At 39.2% G+C, this 13,242-nt stretch overlaps 2 protein-coding genes and 1 long non-coding RNA gene across 5 annotated transcripts in view; 1 reads left to right on the top strand and 2 right to left on the bottom strand.

The window, feature by feature from the left end:
• The window catches only part of atrn (attractin), a 60,641-nt gene extending 59,148 nt beyond the window's left edge, over positions 1-1,493 (bottom strand). The window contains exon 1 of the mRNA XM_083540208.1: positions 74-1,493. The gene's annotated coding sequence lies outside the window, so the exon portion shown is untranslated. The remainder of the gene's footprint in view (positions 1-73) is intronic.
• Positions 1,025-13,242, bottom strand: part of eif2ak3 (eukaryotic translation initiation factor 2-alpha kinase 3) — a 31,971-nt gene continuing 19,753 nt past the window's right edge. For 2 of the 3 annotated variants that reach the window (XM_083540215.1, XM_083540216.1), the window contains exons 4-17: positions 12,369-12,499; positions 11,993-12,275; positions 10,480-10,648; positions 10,235-10,375; positions 10,021-10,143; positions 9,695-9,915; positions 9,113-9,222; positions 7,873-7,995; positions 7,635-7,784; positions 5,671-6,361; positions 5,387-5,563; positions 5,166-5,267; positions 4,998-5,060; positions 1,025-3,067 (exon numbers count right to left, since the gene is read on the bottom strand). In XM_083540215.1, the coding sequence (XP_083396341.1) occupies positions 2,888-3,067; positions 4,998-5,060; positions 5,166-5,267; positions 5,387-5,563; positions 5,671-6,361; positions 7,635-7,784; positions 7,873-7,995; positions 9,113-9,222; positions 9,695-9,915; positions 10,021-10,143; positions 10,235-10,375; positions 10,480-10,648; positions 11,993-12,275; positions 12,369-12,499 (2,664 nt within the window). In that variant the 3' untranslated portion in view covers positions 1,025-2,887. Of the gene's footprint in view, positions 3,160-3,266; positions 5,061-5,165; positions 5,268-5,386; positions 5,564-5,670; positions 6,362-7,634; positions 7,785-7,872; positions 7,996-9,112; positions 9,223-9,694; positions 9,916-10,020; positions 10,144-10,234; positions 10,376-10,479; positions 10,649-11,992; positions 12,276-12,368; positions 12,500-13,242 lie in introns of all 3 variants that reach the window. The other variant, XR_014533337.1, reaches the window with a different exon arrangement.
• The window catches only part of LOC310725367, a 24,128-nt gene continuing 21,678 nt past the window's right edge, over positions 10,793-13,242 (top strand). Inside the window, exon 1 of the long non-coding RNA XR_014533341.1 lies at positions 10,793-10,835. This is a non-coding gene — a long non-coding RNA (uncharacterized lncRNA). The remainder of the gene's footprint in view (positions 10,836-13,242) is intronic.

The raw sequence follows: 13,242 nt of genomic DNA, 5'->3' as shown, positions 1-13,242 counted from the left end.
TATATATATATATATATATATATATATATATATATATATATATATATATATATATACATACATATATATATACATACATATATATTTGTAGGTTTTTTTTATTACGGTTCATTTGTGTTGATTGTGTTATGTGTGGGGAACATTATTGGCAGAAATCATTATCTATCTATCTATCTATCTATCTATCTATCTATCTATCATAAATCAGTGACTATTTGGTTATAATTCAGAATATCTGCTGTTATATGGATTTTACAGACATTTTGTTCACACATGTCCTTATTCCAGGACAAAATCAAACAGACAAATCAGATCTTAGCCACGTGTTGAAAACAAAAGCAGAACATCATAAAACATTTTGAATAAACAAATTAGAGACACTAAATATGTCAGGCCTAAACAGATCTATTAGTCAGACAGATGCCTTTTTTTCCCTTCAACCCAAGTGATTATGTTTAGCAGGATGTAATACATCTGTTAGGTGTTTATTGAACAGTTGTGATTGTTACTGAAAACTAAGGGGGGAAAAACCTCAGGATAGTAACAGCAGAACAGCCCTTTTCAAAACAAGCTGTACTTATATAGAAAAAAAGAGCTGATATTATTTAGGAAAATTAAAGAGGAACAGATGGTGTTCTTGAGAAACCAAAGTTTAAAAGAAAACTTTACCACGTAACTGATAAAGATCCAAGTTTAGAGTTTACGATCATGCAGGAATTCAGTTTCTACATGCAGTTTACTCCCGCAGATCCTCCAGGAAAATGAAAGTTATATTTGGGAAGTGGACTAAACATTTCTGTCTGGTACTTATTTGTATTTTATTTTTTGGCCATTCTTCAAAACCTCTACTATACAGGAAAACATTTACTTCATAGAAACAAAAAGTTACTTCCATGTTAACACTCCGGTCATAAAGGTGTGTACACATTAGTCATGGCTGTAGGCCTAAGATTACATCTTTAAAAAGGGTAGCATTAAAAAAATTTATGGTTTGAAAACCGTGCACTTAATAAAACCCAAACAGTTTTTGTACCAAAGTTCATAGAATATTTATTCAATTCTTTTGACTTGTAAGAAGTCACAATATTTCAACACACTCCACTGCATGAAGTGCATTTATACATCATAACCAACCCAAAAGGATTGATTCTGCAAAGAACATAAATAAAAACAAGAACATATTTACAAAGACAAAAACAAAAAGGATTGTGCCCGAAGATTACAGGTTACAGAGGACGGTCAGCAAAACTGACAGGAGCATTGAATCAGAACAGAAATGGTTACAGGGAAAAAAAAAAAAAAAAAAAAAAAAACGCTGGTAAAGGCATCTGAAACCGAACATGTACCAAAACGACCGAATTACAGTGAGGGGGGGAATCAAGTCTGAACTTTGTCAATGCAATTATTAGCATGAGCTAGTCACAGGACTGAGGAACAGCCTAATCGATATAAAACCTTGTTGGATGGTGACATACAAAAAAAAAAAAAAAAAATGACAAAAGGAACCGAATATAATAAAACACTGTAGGTGAGCTCATAAGGAAATGAAAAGCTGTATAACAAGGGTGAAAGGTGAGCCATGTCCTGAAGTTCTGTACCAGTGTGATTAACAATGACACGTCATTAACCGTTATCCATTCTGCTCTAGTCTAATCTTTTACAGAGCTGGGCACACTCCACACTCGCTCTCTCTCGCTCTCGCTCCTTTTCCAGTCAGCAAACAAAATGAGACTACTCGCCATTCTACCTCCATGCTCTCAAACTCTAAGCTTATTTCTCGAGATTCCATCACAATGAAAAAACGTAAGGGGATAACGTATGTAGGAACAGTCGGAGAAAAACGGAACCATGTGCCAAAAAAAGATCATTTCCAACCTTTCAAAAAAGTTTATGGAAATAAGTCTAATAAACAGTGATTTTCATGGAGGAAGTTTCCTGTTATTCACGGCCATTCGGCTGTCCTTAAGGGATTTTTAAGGAAGTCCATAACCCGTTTTGGTATTAATGAAAAAGTATTATACATTATCTTATAACACGTACAGTTTTAAAAACCTCTCTTTGATTCTACTCAATCATTCAACGAGTCAGCGATCAACCAATCATACAGCATTCGCAGAAGCCTTTAGCACAATTAAGAAGATGGCGCAATTTGTCTACTATTTTGTTGCTAAGGCAAAATACACAGTCCCCAAGTGCCAGTGGAAGGCTACTGTGTCCGACAAAACAACGTCTTCGGTTTTCATCATGCACCGTTAACAAGATTCTCACTCTTTTTGGAGTTTAGGTCTATTTACAATAGAAATGAGAATAGCAATAAAGCCTTACAAATAATGTAGCTTTAGTTCATAGGAAGCCAGTCCTGTGCACCTTCCTATTAAAAAAAAACAAAAATGGATGAGCATTCCAAAGCAGCTCAAGAATCAGCTTCTCTTCATTCAGCACTGCAAATCCTTCAATTTCCACAAATCTGTGAGTGTGTGCACACGATATGGAAGAGCAACTGAGGTAAAAATGATGATCGTAGCGCTTCAGAATCTGAGCTGATCTGCAAGGAGTCAAGCCATTTAGTTAGCATCTTCTCTCCTGAGTGAATATCTTTAACTTTTTCTTAACATCATGAACGTGTAAGAGGGCAGGCGAGAGGCAGAGACATTGTAAGCAGGCGTCTGCGCAAAGGTTTGTGCTCGAGATGGAATGGCCGAGATGCTAAAGTGCCTCCCGTTTTATCTGTTGATGGAGACTGAGATTACAGTGTGTGTGCTTCAATTGTGTGGACGCTCCTTAGAAAAATCTGCTTGTGTTCAACAGAGGTTCTGATGGAGGGCCAGAGAGAACTCAGTGGGTGGACCTGTGTGTGTGTGTGTGTGTGTGTGTGTGTGTGTGTGTTTTAAGAAGAGCTGGATATCTGTCTTGACGGTCGTCCCGTGGATGAGGAGCTGTATGTTCGCGTGCGCTGCCTGATTTTGCACGGCACCTCAAGCTCCTGAAACAGTGGCGTCTCTGTGATCTCGGATGCATCGGGCCGTTCGGCAGGAACAAGCGAGAGCATAGAGCGCACCATCTGAGCCTGAAACACACAGAAATTAAAACCTTAATAAAAGCACACTCAGTACTGAAACAGAGGCTGCTCAAGGATAAATTAGGCCGTTTTCCAGAAACCTTTTTTGGAAAGTTTGAGCTAAAAAAAAAAAAAAAAAAGACCCTCGAGTAACTATGCACATCAGGAAGTACACATTTATGATACAAAAGTTCAAGTTAAACCACACCTCAAGTGGTGATGATAATGGTAATTCTATTGTGTCCTGAGTGAGGCATCAAGCCTCCAACCTGCCAATGATGAGCCCCTTTGCTGTGGAAATTATGAAAATTAACAATGCCATAAGCTATAAGTCTGTAGAAAAAAAAAAAAAAAAAAAGTACCTGTTGTGTAAAAAAAAATACATAATTATATATATTACATTATATTTCAACTGATCTGCACTTTTATTGTTTTTGTCAGGGTCTAGGAAGAGAAACACTAATCTTTGTTGTGCAGGGATTCCGGAAAATCCGGAAAACTCTGATGCATTCTGATTCAACACCTTATTCATTAAAAAGCTAAAAAATAAGCAGTGATGAACAGTGAGGAAGTAAATGTAATTCGTTACTGTATTTAAATAGCTTTTTCGTGTATCTGTACTTTACTGGAGTTTTCCATTTAGGGAAACTAAATTTTTATTTATTTTTCAGACTTTTACTGGAACTTCACTACATTTGTCACTACAAATATTGTACTTTTTTACTCAACTGCATTGAGAAATCAGTCGTTCCTTTTTATAAGTGGATAAAAACGTAACTGGTCAAACACGCAGCAATCCACCAATCAGAGTCGAGCGTAAACTCTTTATTGAAATCGTTTCCATTGGCGCTTGGTGGTATCTTATCACCAACATACAGTTCAGCATCAATTCAACAGCAAGCAGAATACTCGCCACAACACCCGTGACCTTATTTGTGTGATATTTTTTAAAGCAGTCAGATAGAAAGTTTGGGGCTCGTGATAATTTATTAGATATCAATTAGTGTTTGACTCATTGATATAATTCTATTAATAGATTATGTGCTAAAAGTAACATTAGAGTCAGATTAACTGAGTTGATTAATAAAGTGACAAAAAAGATAGTAGGAACATTATAGCCATAATAAATCAGTACTTTGGATACTTGAGTACATTTTAAGGCAAATACTTCTGTATTTTTACTCTAATGAAAATTTTATTGGAGCATTTTTTTTACTGGAGCATTCTTTTAACGAGTGCATCTCTACTTTAAGTCAAATACATGGTTTTCCACCACTGCGAATATGCAGCTCAAAACCAAAACAAACACTTACACAGATTTTTTTACCTTGTAAAACTACATATAGCCAGCAGAGGGCAGTATACAATTAATAATAGATGCCCCAAATGAAGCCTTGTCCCTGTAAGACATACAGTTAATTCGCGGTTCGGAACTCGCGGCTCGGAAAAGTCGCGGGTTCTCATTCGGAACCTAACTAACAATGAGTTGTCGATTATCTTAAAATGCGCGGGAATCCTCAGCGGGACCGAATGTTCAGGAACGTTAGGAATAACATTTTAAACTATGTTTTTACTAACAAATTTTTATAAAAATGTTTAAAAACACGTTATTGTATTAAAGTGACATAATGTCTGGATCAATTCACTAAGGTACCATAGGGGCTGCGTCCAAGATTTGCGGATTTTCAAAACTCCAGGGGACCAGTGTATTTAAACCATGCATGCTTTAATTATATTAACATGGAGGCATTAAGGACATCAGAACAATGACTTACAAAATAAACAGTTATACTAAGACTGCATTAAAATTAAATAAGCAATAGATGTGCCTTCTATCCTGCCTACACCATGCCCCAAACAATATAATCCCTCTTGCCTGCTCCCTTTTATCCATGTTTTGTGGAAAAAGATAAAGAAATGAAAAAAAAAAAAGACCCACCTCCAGGACATTGTTTTTGCAGAAGGACATGGGAAACTGCAGCGCCCGGACCTCAATGAGAGTCTAAAGGAACCAAAAAGAATGCATCGAATCTTATTAAAAGATCTCCGAGACTGAGGCGGCCCTTGATCTGAAGCTAAAACAGAATGCGAGCGGGATTGTTCTTACTTGGACTCTTTCCATTTGTGTGCGGAACGGGCAGAGAAGTTCAAACAGGATCAAACCCAGAGAGTAAATATCCACCTTGTGAGAGTACAAGTTTCCTGACAACTGCAAAAAATGAAAAAGAGAAGAGAAAAAGATGAGGAGGAGACTTCAGTAAACATCTGTAAGCCACTCTCTGGACAACAGCGGCTGCCTAATGCTGTGAATTTAAATTCGAAACACACCTGTTCTGGGCTCATGTACAGTTTCGTGCCAACTTGGCCGGTGTGACGGGCGTAAGTTGGCATTGGAGTGAGCGTGTTCATTTCCTCATCGTCATCTTCCTCCTGGTCCATAGCTGTCACCAGCCCAAAGTCCCCGACTTTCACTACATCATCCAGCGTGAAGAAAATATTAGAGGGCTGATGGACAGGAAGAAAGAAGAGAAAAGAAAAGAAGAAAAATTTATCTCTCAGATCTACGAATGTAGGCATCAACATTTAGTTAGTTGTACAAGCACAAGTACTACCTTCAGGTCTCGATGCATGAGTCCTTTGCTGTGGATGAAGTCGACAGCTTCAGCGATCTGCAAAAAGATGGCGAGGCACTGCGAATGCTCTCGGAGATCAGGCTGAGAGCGCTGTGCCATCCAGTCCTTCAGGTTCTCCTTCCTGCACAGCTGCATCTGGATGTACAGGTAGACTTTGGGGGTCAGGGCGAGCCGTGGAGCAGGATTGGGAGTTTGTGGTGGCAGTTTCAGAGACGTCGGCCGAGGAGGAGAGAAAGACAATGGGCCTGAGCAAGTTTTCGGTTGAGATCTGGAACCTGACTGAGAGGGGCACTGCGTCTGAACCGGTGTCGAGTGACTGAGCTCTGCATCATTGTCGTGCTGATCATCACACCCAGAGTCTTCAAACACAATGTCAAAGGAAGAAGAGGTGCAGTCGTTATGGGCCACTGTGCGAGGAGGACAGAGCTCGAAAGAATGTGGCGATCCGGAGAGTTCCATATCGGGCTCAGCTTCGGCGTGGCTGTCCTGATCCGACATCATGCTGTCCAGACCCAAACCATCTACGCATACGTGATCCTGACCGAGCGCAACAACGCTCCCATTAGTCGCACACTCGCACCGCAAATCCAGAGGAGACGGCGTGGAGACGGGCACCTTCACGGAGAACGCCTCCATGTGGTCAGGAGAGCTGAGCAGCCAATCAGTAACACTGATTAAACACAGACAAGAGCACAGTCATTTTGTAGTACTTCATGTGAACCCCTCAATATTCCCTGAACATATATGATTCTATTATCGTATTCAAAATCGATTAGTAAATTGTTCACTGGTTAATGCATAGGAAATTACTAACAATGGCTTTTGCAGTCATGATGTGTTATTTAAATCTGCTAAAAATCCAATATATAGATTTTAGTTAACAGCCAGTCATTAGTTACAGCTCAAGACAGCGTTTTCTCACCAGCCTATATAACAAGACCCAAATCTATTCAAATGCACAGAAACTATTATTGTAGGTTTCCAGGTGTGTTGGATATAATGGCTTCAAAGCCGTGGAGTTTATTTCACTTCATCACTGAGGCCTGGTTTGTACTTGCTCTTTGATGGAAGAGAGTTAGCACATCTCTGCATATCATAGTTGCCCATAATCCCTCTCTCTACAAGTAGAGAGCTAAGCAAAGGTCACTTATATCTGTGGGGCTCTCCGCCGACCAGCCTTGAGGTGAGCTGATTGGTCGGCAAGAAGGTGTGTCAGGCTGTGTGCTCGTGCTCCCCAACCCCCTTCTGAAAGTGTTTCTGGATAAAAGACCAGCTTAATCCAAAAACGAGTGAAAACTGCTCTATGCTGGCAATAGTCACTCCAAAATCATTTTTTAAGAGTTAATATAAAGTGCAAAGCTTTATACTGGCTGCAGTTTAACCCGGCAGGATCGGACTTTCTTTTACGTAGACTAGATTTCCAATAAAGACAAAGAGTGGGTCGAATGAACCACAACAAATCGATCGAAATAAATTCTAAAACATCAATTATTCTGCCAGTCGCAAAATTGTGGATTTAAACACTAATACAAAAATCAGCTTTTAACACAAGAGCCAAATGGTGCACTAATAGATATGCGTGAAAAAGATCTCGAAAATGGTTACAGGTAGAATCAACTTGGTTTATAATTGATCACACAAAGCTTCTTCACCCAACCCCAAAGGTTCTGTTAAAAACAACTAGAGATTCCCCATGTGAACTTCTCACAGCCTCTGTTGGGCAAATTCTGGTTTGGTTCACAAACACAAACACCACCCTAGTAAGCCTGCGCATGTAACGTACAGATATGAAGACTTCAAAATCCTCACAGAAGTATAAATCAGCCCTAATCCAGCTAATACGCAATGTGCACTATAATTGCTTTTATCACTCGTTGAATAATTTGTATGTAAATTCTTCGTGCTCTATATACGAAGCCTTGTTGCTTTAATGTTGATTGTACCTTGCATCGTTAAGCCAGCGTTGATCCATTTCTTCCTGCCAGCCCTGAGGTGGACTCTCCTGCCAGGCGTTGAAGTAACGGATGATACCTGGGTGCTCCAATTTAGCTAGGGCCTTTACCTCACGCATCACCTTCTCCCGAGCCACTTCCCTGTTCACACAAGCAAACATTTCACTATATAATGGACGTACACTATGGATAATTTGCATACTGCGCTACAAAAGTTGTCAAAATGTACCTGTTGGGTAGGCGGATCCTCTTAATGGCATAATTACAGTCGTCTACTTGGTTGCGTGCCTCAAACACAACTCCAAAGCCACCTCGCCCTAAACACTGCACTGGTTCAAAGTCTGTCAGGTACCTGCAACACGGAGTCATACAATAGCCACAGTTAAAAAAAAAAAATGCAAAAGCCTTCTTTAAAAGAAAAAAAATCTGGGTGTGATTTTTGACACAAACAATCCTCATGTTCAAAATACAGTCAGAAATGTTTCCATCTCAGACACATTGCAAGACTGCGCCCCATTTTATCTTTCTCCATGGCTAAAAAATGAATCGTTACTTTGCTAAAATCCTGACGTTCTATGAATGTTTTTAAATCTGATCTTAAACCTTTGTTTATTTGAATTCATTCTCTATTCTTATGATGTAAAGCACTTTAAGATAACTTTTAAATCTTTTTTTTTTTTTTTTTTTTTTTTGGTGATATAAAAAATATTTTCCTAAGTTTGGTGCTTCAGGTCTTCTTTATGTTCAATATGCATTTATAGACTGTATTAAGCTTCTTTCACACTGTCTTTTATTACATACATTCCCAGTTTTACAGGCAGTGCTCCAGGAAAAGGCTACAAAACAAGTGAAAAGTAGTAAACTGCTTTCAAAAAGTGTCCTCAGATGTCCCAATACTTTTGTCCAAATAACAAATCTTCTGGTTTTGGGACAGTCAATGAAACCGAATATCCTGAATCAATCCCAGCTGTCCTTACTATATTCATAAATTTATACTAAAGAAAAAAAAGTATTTATAATTATTATTTATGATAATCCTTGATAGTAAACGTAGTTTTAGATTTAGTGGTAGTGATACATTTACAACATGAACCAGTGTTTTTCATATCAGCCCAGAAGGCCTCGTGTTAAAGCAGCCATAGAGATGATGAGCAGTAAGTGAGCAGCAGGGTGTAAAGTTCTGTAAATAGAAGAACCAGCTGTTCATAAACCGACATTCCTGCCATGATTTCTCTCAAACCATATCGTTGCCTCCCGAATCTCAAAGGGTGTGTTCATGTATTCCGTGGCATGTGTGAATAACTTCATGTGGATGCTGCAGCTGTGCCACCGCAATGAGACCAGCGTTTTTATTATGCTAAAATTACCGCCCACTAAAGATCATCTGTCTGGTTGATCTCTATGACATTAACGTCCCAAATGTGCAAAACTTTGCTAAATAAAAATACTACTTTATTAGCATCTTTTACCTGGAGACATATTCACTGGGCCGGCTGTCTGTGGCAGTTTCTCTGGGTTCGCTCGCGTCCAGTTCGAACTTGGTGTCTGTCTGACACTGTGTCTCAGACTCCTTCCGCTGCTGCGATTAAACCGAGAGAAACAAAGTGGGGAAACACATCCAAACACCTAAGCCACTTTTAATCAGAATGAAGTGTTTACCAGAGGGAGTGCACTAATGTTATTTGTAAAGGATTCAACTGGCTGATTTGGATGGGATAAAGTGTCGGAGTAATTTGCCTAAATTGCTACAAATAGTCTGAATGGGCAGGTTAGCGTTACACGACACACGCAAGAACAGTTACATGGCCCATGCCTTTGTCTATTACCAGGATTAGTAATTAAATTAGTGAGATCGATTCAAACTACTACACGGAGCTCAGTATCCAGTGTCACATTTTCTTTTCTGTTGGATTCAAATCAATGGATTATATTGATAATCATTCAAATGAGTAATTACTTCAAGTATGAAAAAAAAAAAAAAAAAAAAAAAAAAAAAAAAGAAAAAACAATTTGGCGCTACAATTTCGCTGCTCCAGGCGTTCCCATCTTACCCGTATGTACGCTGTGTGCGGGTGGAAGAACTTGCGAACGATGTACGTAGTAGTGGCAATGCAAAAGATGATGGTGCCCAAGATCTCTTTCCACCATGGCAGAAGGAGCACGGGGTCCTTCTTCCTTATCCCTCCAGCCTCGCCCTTGTGCAGTATGCTCACTGCGGTCACCTCTCGCCGACCGCGGTTCCGCGTACCGTATGGGAAATAGTACCCGTTATCTGTAAGACAAAGAGGGGTAAATAGAATTATTGTTAGTTTATACAAGAATTCCAACCGAATAAATTAGATTCTAAATATCAGAAAGAACAGAAAGCCGTTCTAACCATGAGGATATTGCAGTATAGACAAAGCACCATTGCTGTACTCCTCATAAGAAAACTTGTCGTTCTTCAAACACTTGTCAAACTCCTCAGGTCCTACGAGTGCCGGAGTGCGGGAAGGAGAGTCTGGTATACAAGAACGTGTAAAATAATTATATTTACAAACATTTTCCACACAATTAACCATGTCTGTGATGCTTGAAGTGTCCGAACGTACGGATGAGAGGCTTCCATTTGACAGTGGGAGGAGGAATGATGTTATTTCCCGAGTGCTGGTTATCCAGAGCATTGGGCTTCGATGGAAACTTCTCGGTCATTCGAACCGACGACTGTAAATACAGCTGACCTTGAAACATTCCTGTGAGCGGAAAAACACACAGAAAAACAGTTAAATAAAGCATTCAGATATCTCTCTTGGCCATACACAATAACACACGACACCTAGATTAAAAAACACAATACCTAGATAAATGCTGGACTCCATAGCCCCACGTGCCTCCTCTATGATGTCATCGTCCTCCTCCTGGATTTCACTCTCAGGCTGGACGGTGTAAGAGGTGTCATCAAACAGGCTGATAGGGGTCACCTTTCCCCCGCCGACCAACCAGGCCGAGGCGATAGGCGTGCAGAACTAAGGTGACGGCACACATAGTACACACGTCAGCAGAGCTGTCATCAGTCAATTTCCATTTATTTAGTGTTTGCTCAACAAAAAATGTTTAGGAATTAGTGATGCACCCCCAATAAACCTTCTTGTGCTTATCACCTACTAGCAGGGGTGTGTGTGTGTGTGTGTGTGTGTGTGTGTGTGTGTGTGTGTGTGTGTGTGTGTGTGTGTGTGTGTGTGTGTGTGTTTTTGTGTATACAATCAACTGTGAGGTACTACAGAACTGTCCACAAGAAATCAGTGAGAATATTTTGAAGGGAAAAAAAAAACTCGTATGTACAATTTGGATGTATAGAGCAGCGCTCTCGTAGTGTACACTACGAATAAAATGTCTCAGGGGTGGGCCTTTTGCATTAAAAGTCTACAATGAACATAAATCGGGTACCTCAGATTTGCCGACAAAGCACATTTTAAACTAGAGCCGACGCTGCTCAAGCAGCACATCACAATGGCCTTTCTTTCATTCAATTCTTTGTTGTATTCAAATACTGCAAAAATGCAAAAAGTTGTACTGACTGTAAATGTGTACTTTAAATAAGCATTACTACTAGTGGTGTAACGGTACATGTGTTCGAAGTTGTTCGGTACAGGGGTTTATGTCCGGTACACCGAATGCAAGACTTTTTACGCGTGGAAAACCCTAACCAGGAAGTGGCTAGCGGGCAATGCTAGTGCTATGGATTTAAAAATCTAGCTCCGATAATTTCTCTTAAAAGGAGAAAATTCTGATAATTCCGCATATCGAGAGAGTGAACGCATATATGATGGAAGGAATGAAGACATGTATGTTGAAGAACAGTTAAGTAGATCATATCTTTAAAAAAATTTATATTAAATGTAAAAACACACACACCTGTATTACCCAGATGTTAACTATTACAATTTTTCCCCCATTTATTTTATTTAATCGATTTCTTTTGTGCCAATTTAACTGATTATTAAATTGAATCAATATCATAAAAAGGTATATTGCATTCATTTTATTTATTCTATTTTATTATTTTTTTTATTATTATAAAATATTATTTTATATATTATTTAACCAAGCAGGCATTTCATTTCAAATTGCTTTAAAAATTTAAAATGCTGACATGCACAAATGTTAATTAAAATAAACTACATTAATAAAAAAATAAAATAAAAAAAAGCAATTTTTTATTTACCATTTCATTTTATATTCAGCAAACAAGCATCTGTACACATTTCGATCATCCAAAGCACATCCTTAAATCCTAGTAGGTCAAAATCTAATCTTAGAGCTCAGAAAATCAAACAAACAAAAAAACAAAAACAAAAAAAACAGATCACCTGATGCTCCCAGATGAGCTGTCCTCCTGGTCCACTGTTAAATGCCATAACCTTCCAGTCTGGAATAGACACTTTGATCACCAGGTCAAGGCCTTCTGACTGTATGTGTGCATTAGCGTGGTTTTGATTGTGTGCTTCTGCATCTTCTAGGATCACACGTGGCCCGTCACGTTGCAGTTCGTGCCACTCCTCCTTATTGGACGTTTCTCCTTCCAAAAAGCCGAGCTGTGTGTCGGTCTCCGGAACAAACTTCAGCTGGAAGTTTCCCACACTGAAGTTCCACCTGACAGACAGATACAAAGGATCAGTGTAGTCAAAACATTAAATACACGGGCTGCAGTGTGTCTCAGGGTGAACGGACAGGGATATGACCTACTTCTCAAAACCGCTGCGAGGGGTCACAGCTCTGACGGTTTTTTGTGTTCTCTGCAGTAACAGCATGTCCTCTGGCTCGGCTTCCTCCTCTCCCCAATGGCTGCAGCCCACGGCCGAACAGATATACTTCAGCTACATAGTGAGAGGAAGGAGGAAGGGGGGAGGGAGGGAGAGAGAGAGAGAGAGAGAGAGAGAGAGAGAGAGAATATAAACTATAACATGGGGGTAAAACAGCATTGCTGCAACAAACTATGATTGCTCGAGTTCTTTTATTTCCATGGGTCATTTTGGTTCGATTTGGATTCAGGCTGCCACTGTTCAATTCTTAAAGGATTTTATAGCCTACTTTATTATTTGCTGCCGTTTTTTAGGCGATATTATTTATCTTTTAAGAGAACCACATTTACACATTTCGTAGTCTTTTTTAGACTCGTTAACACCCATCTACAGTCAAAATCAAGTGATGAGTTCCAAAAGGGCAAATTCAAGCATGATCTTTGAGTGGGAGGGGAAGTGCTTTTTATCCCTGTCAATCAGTGTTACTCTGGCCAATCGTGGGCTTCAGTGAGTCCATGTATGGAGAACAGGGCAGATAAGGGTCTCCTCAAAGTGTGTTCAGCTGCCCTGTGATGTAGCCCAAACAATAGTTGGGAAAAGATCTGAGGCTGACTAAGCATATATCGGAGGAAGCTATATATATATATATATATATATATATATATATATATATATATATATATATATATATATATATATATATATATATATATATATATATATATATACACACAGTACAGACCAAAAGTTTGGACACACCTTCTCATTCAAAGAGTTTTCTTTATTTTCATGACTATGAAAATTGTGGAGTCACACTG

This window comes from Silurus aristotelis (assembly GCF_946808225.1).
Source record: "Silurus aristotelis genome assembly, chromosome: 4".
Classification (NCBI taxonomy): domain Eukaryota; kingdom Metazoa; phylum Chordata; class Actinopteri; order Siluriformes; family Siluridae; genus Silurus; species Silurus aristotelis.
This window is presented reverse-complemented; position numbering and strand designations above follow the sequence as displayed.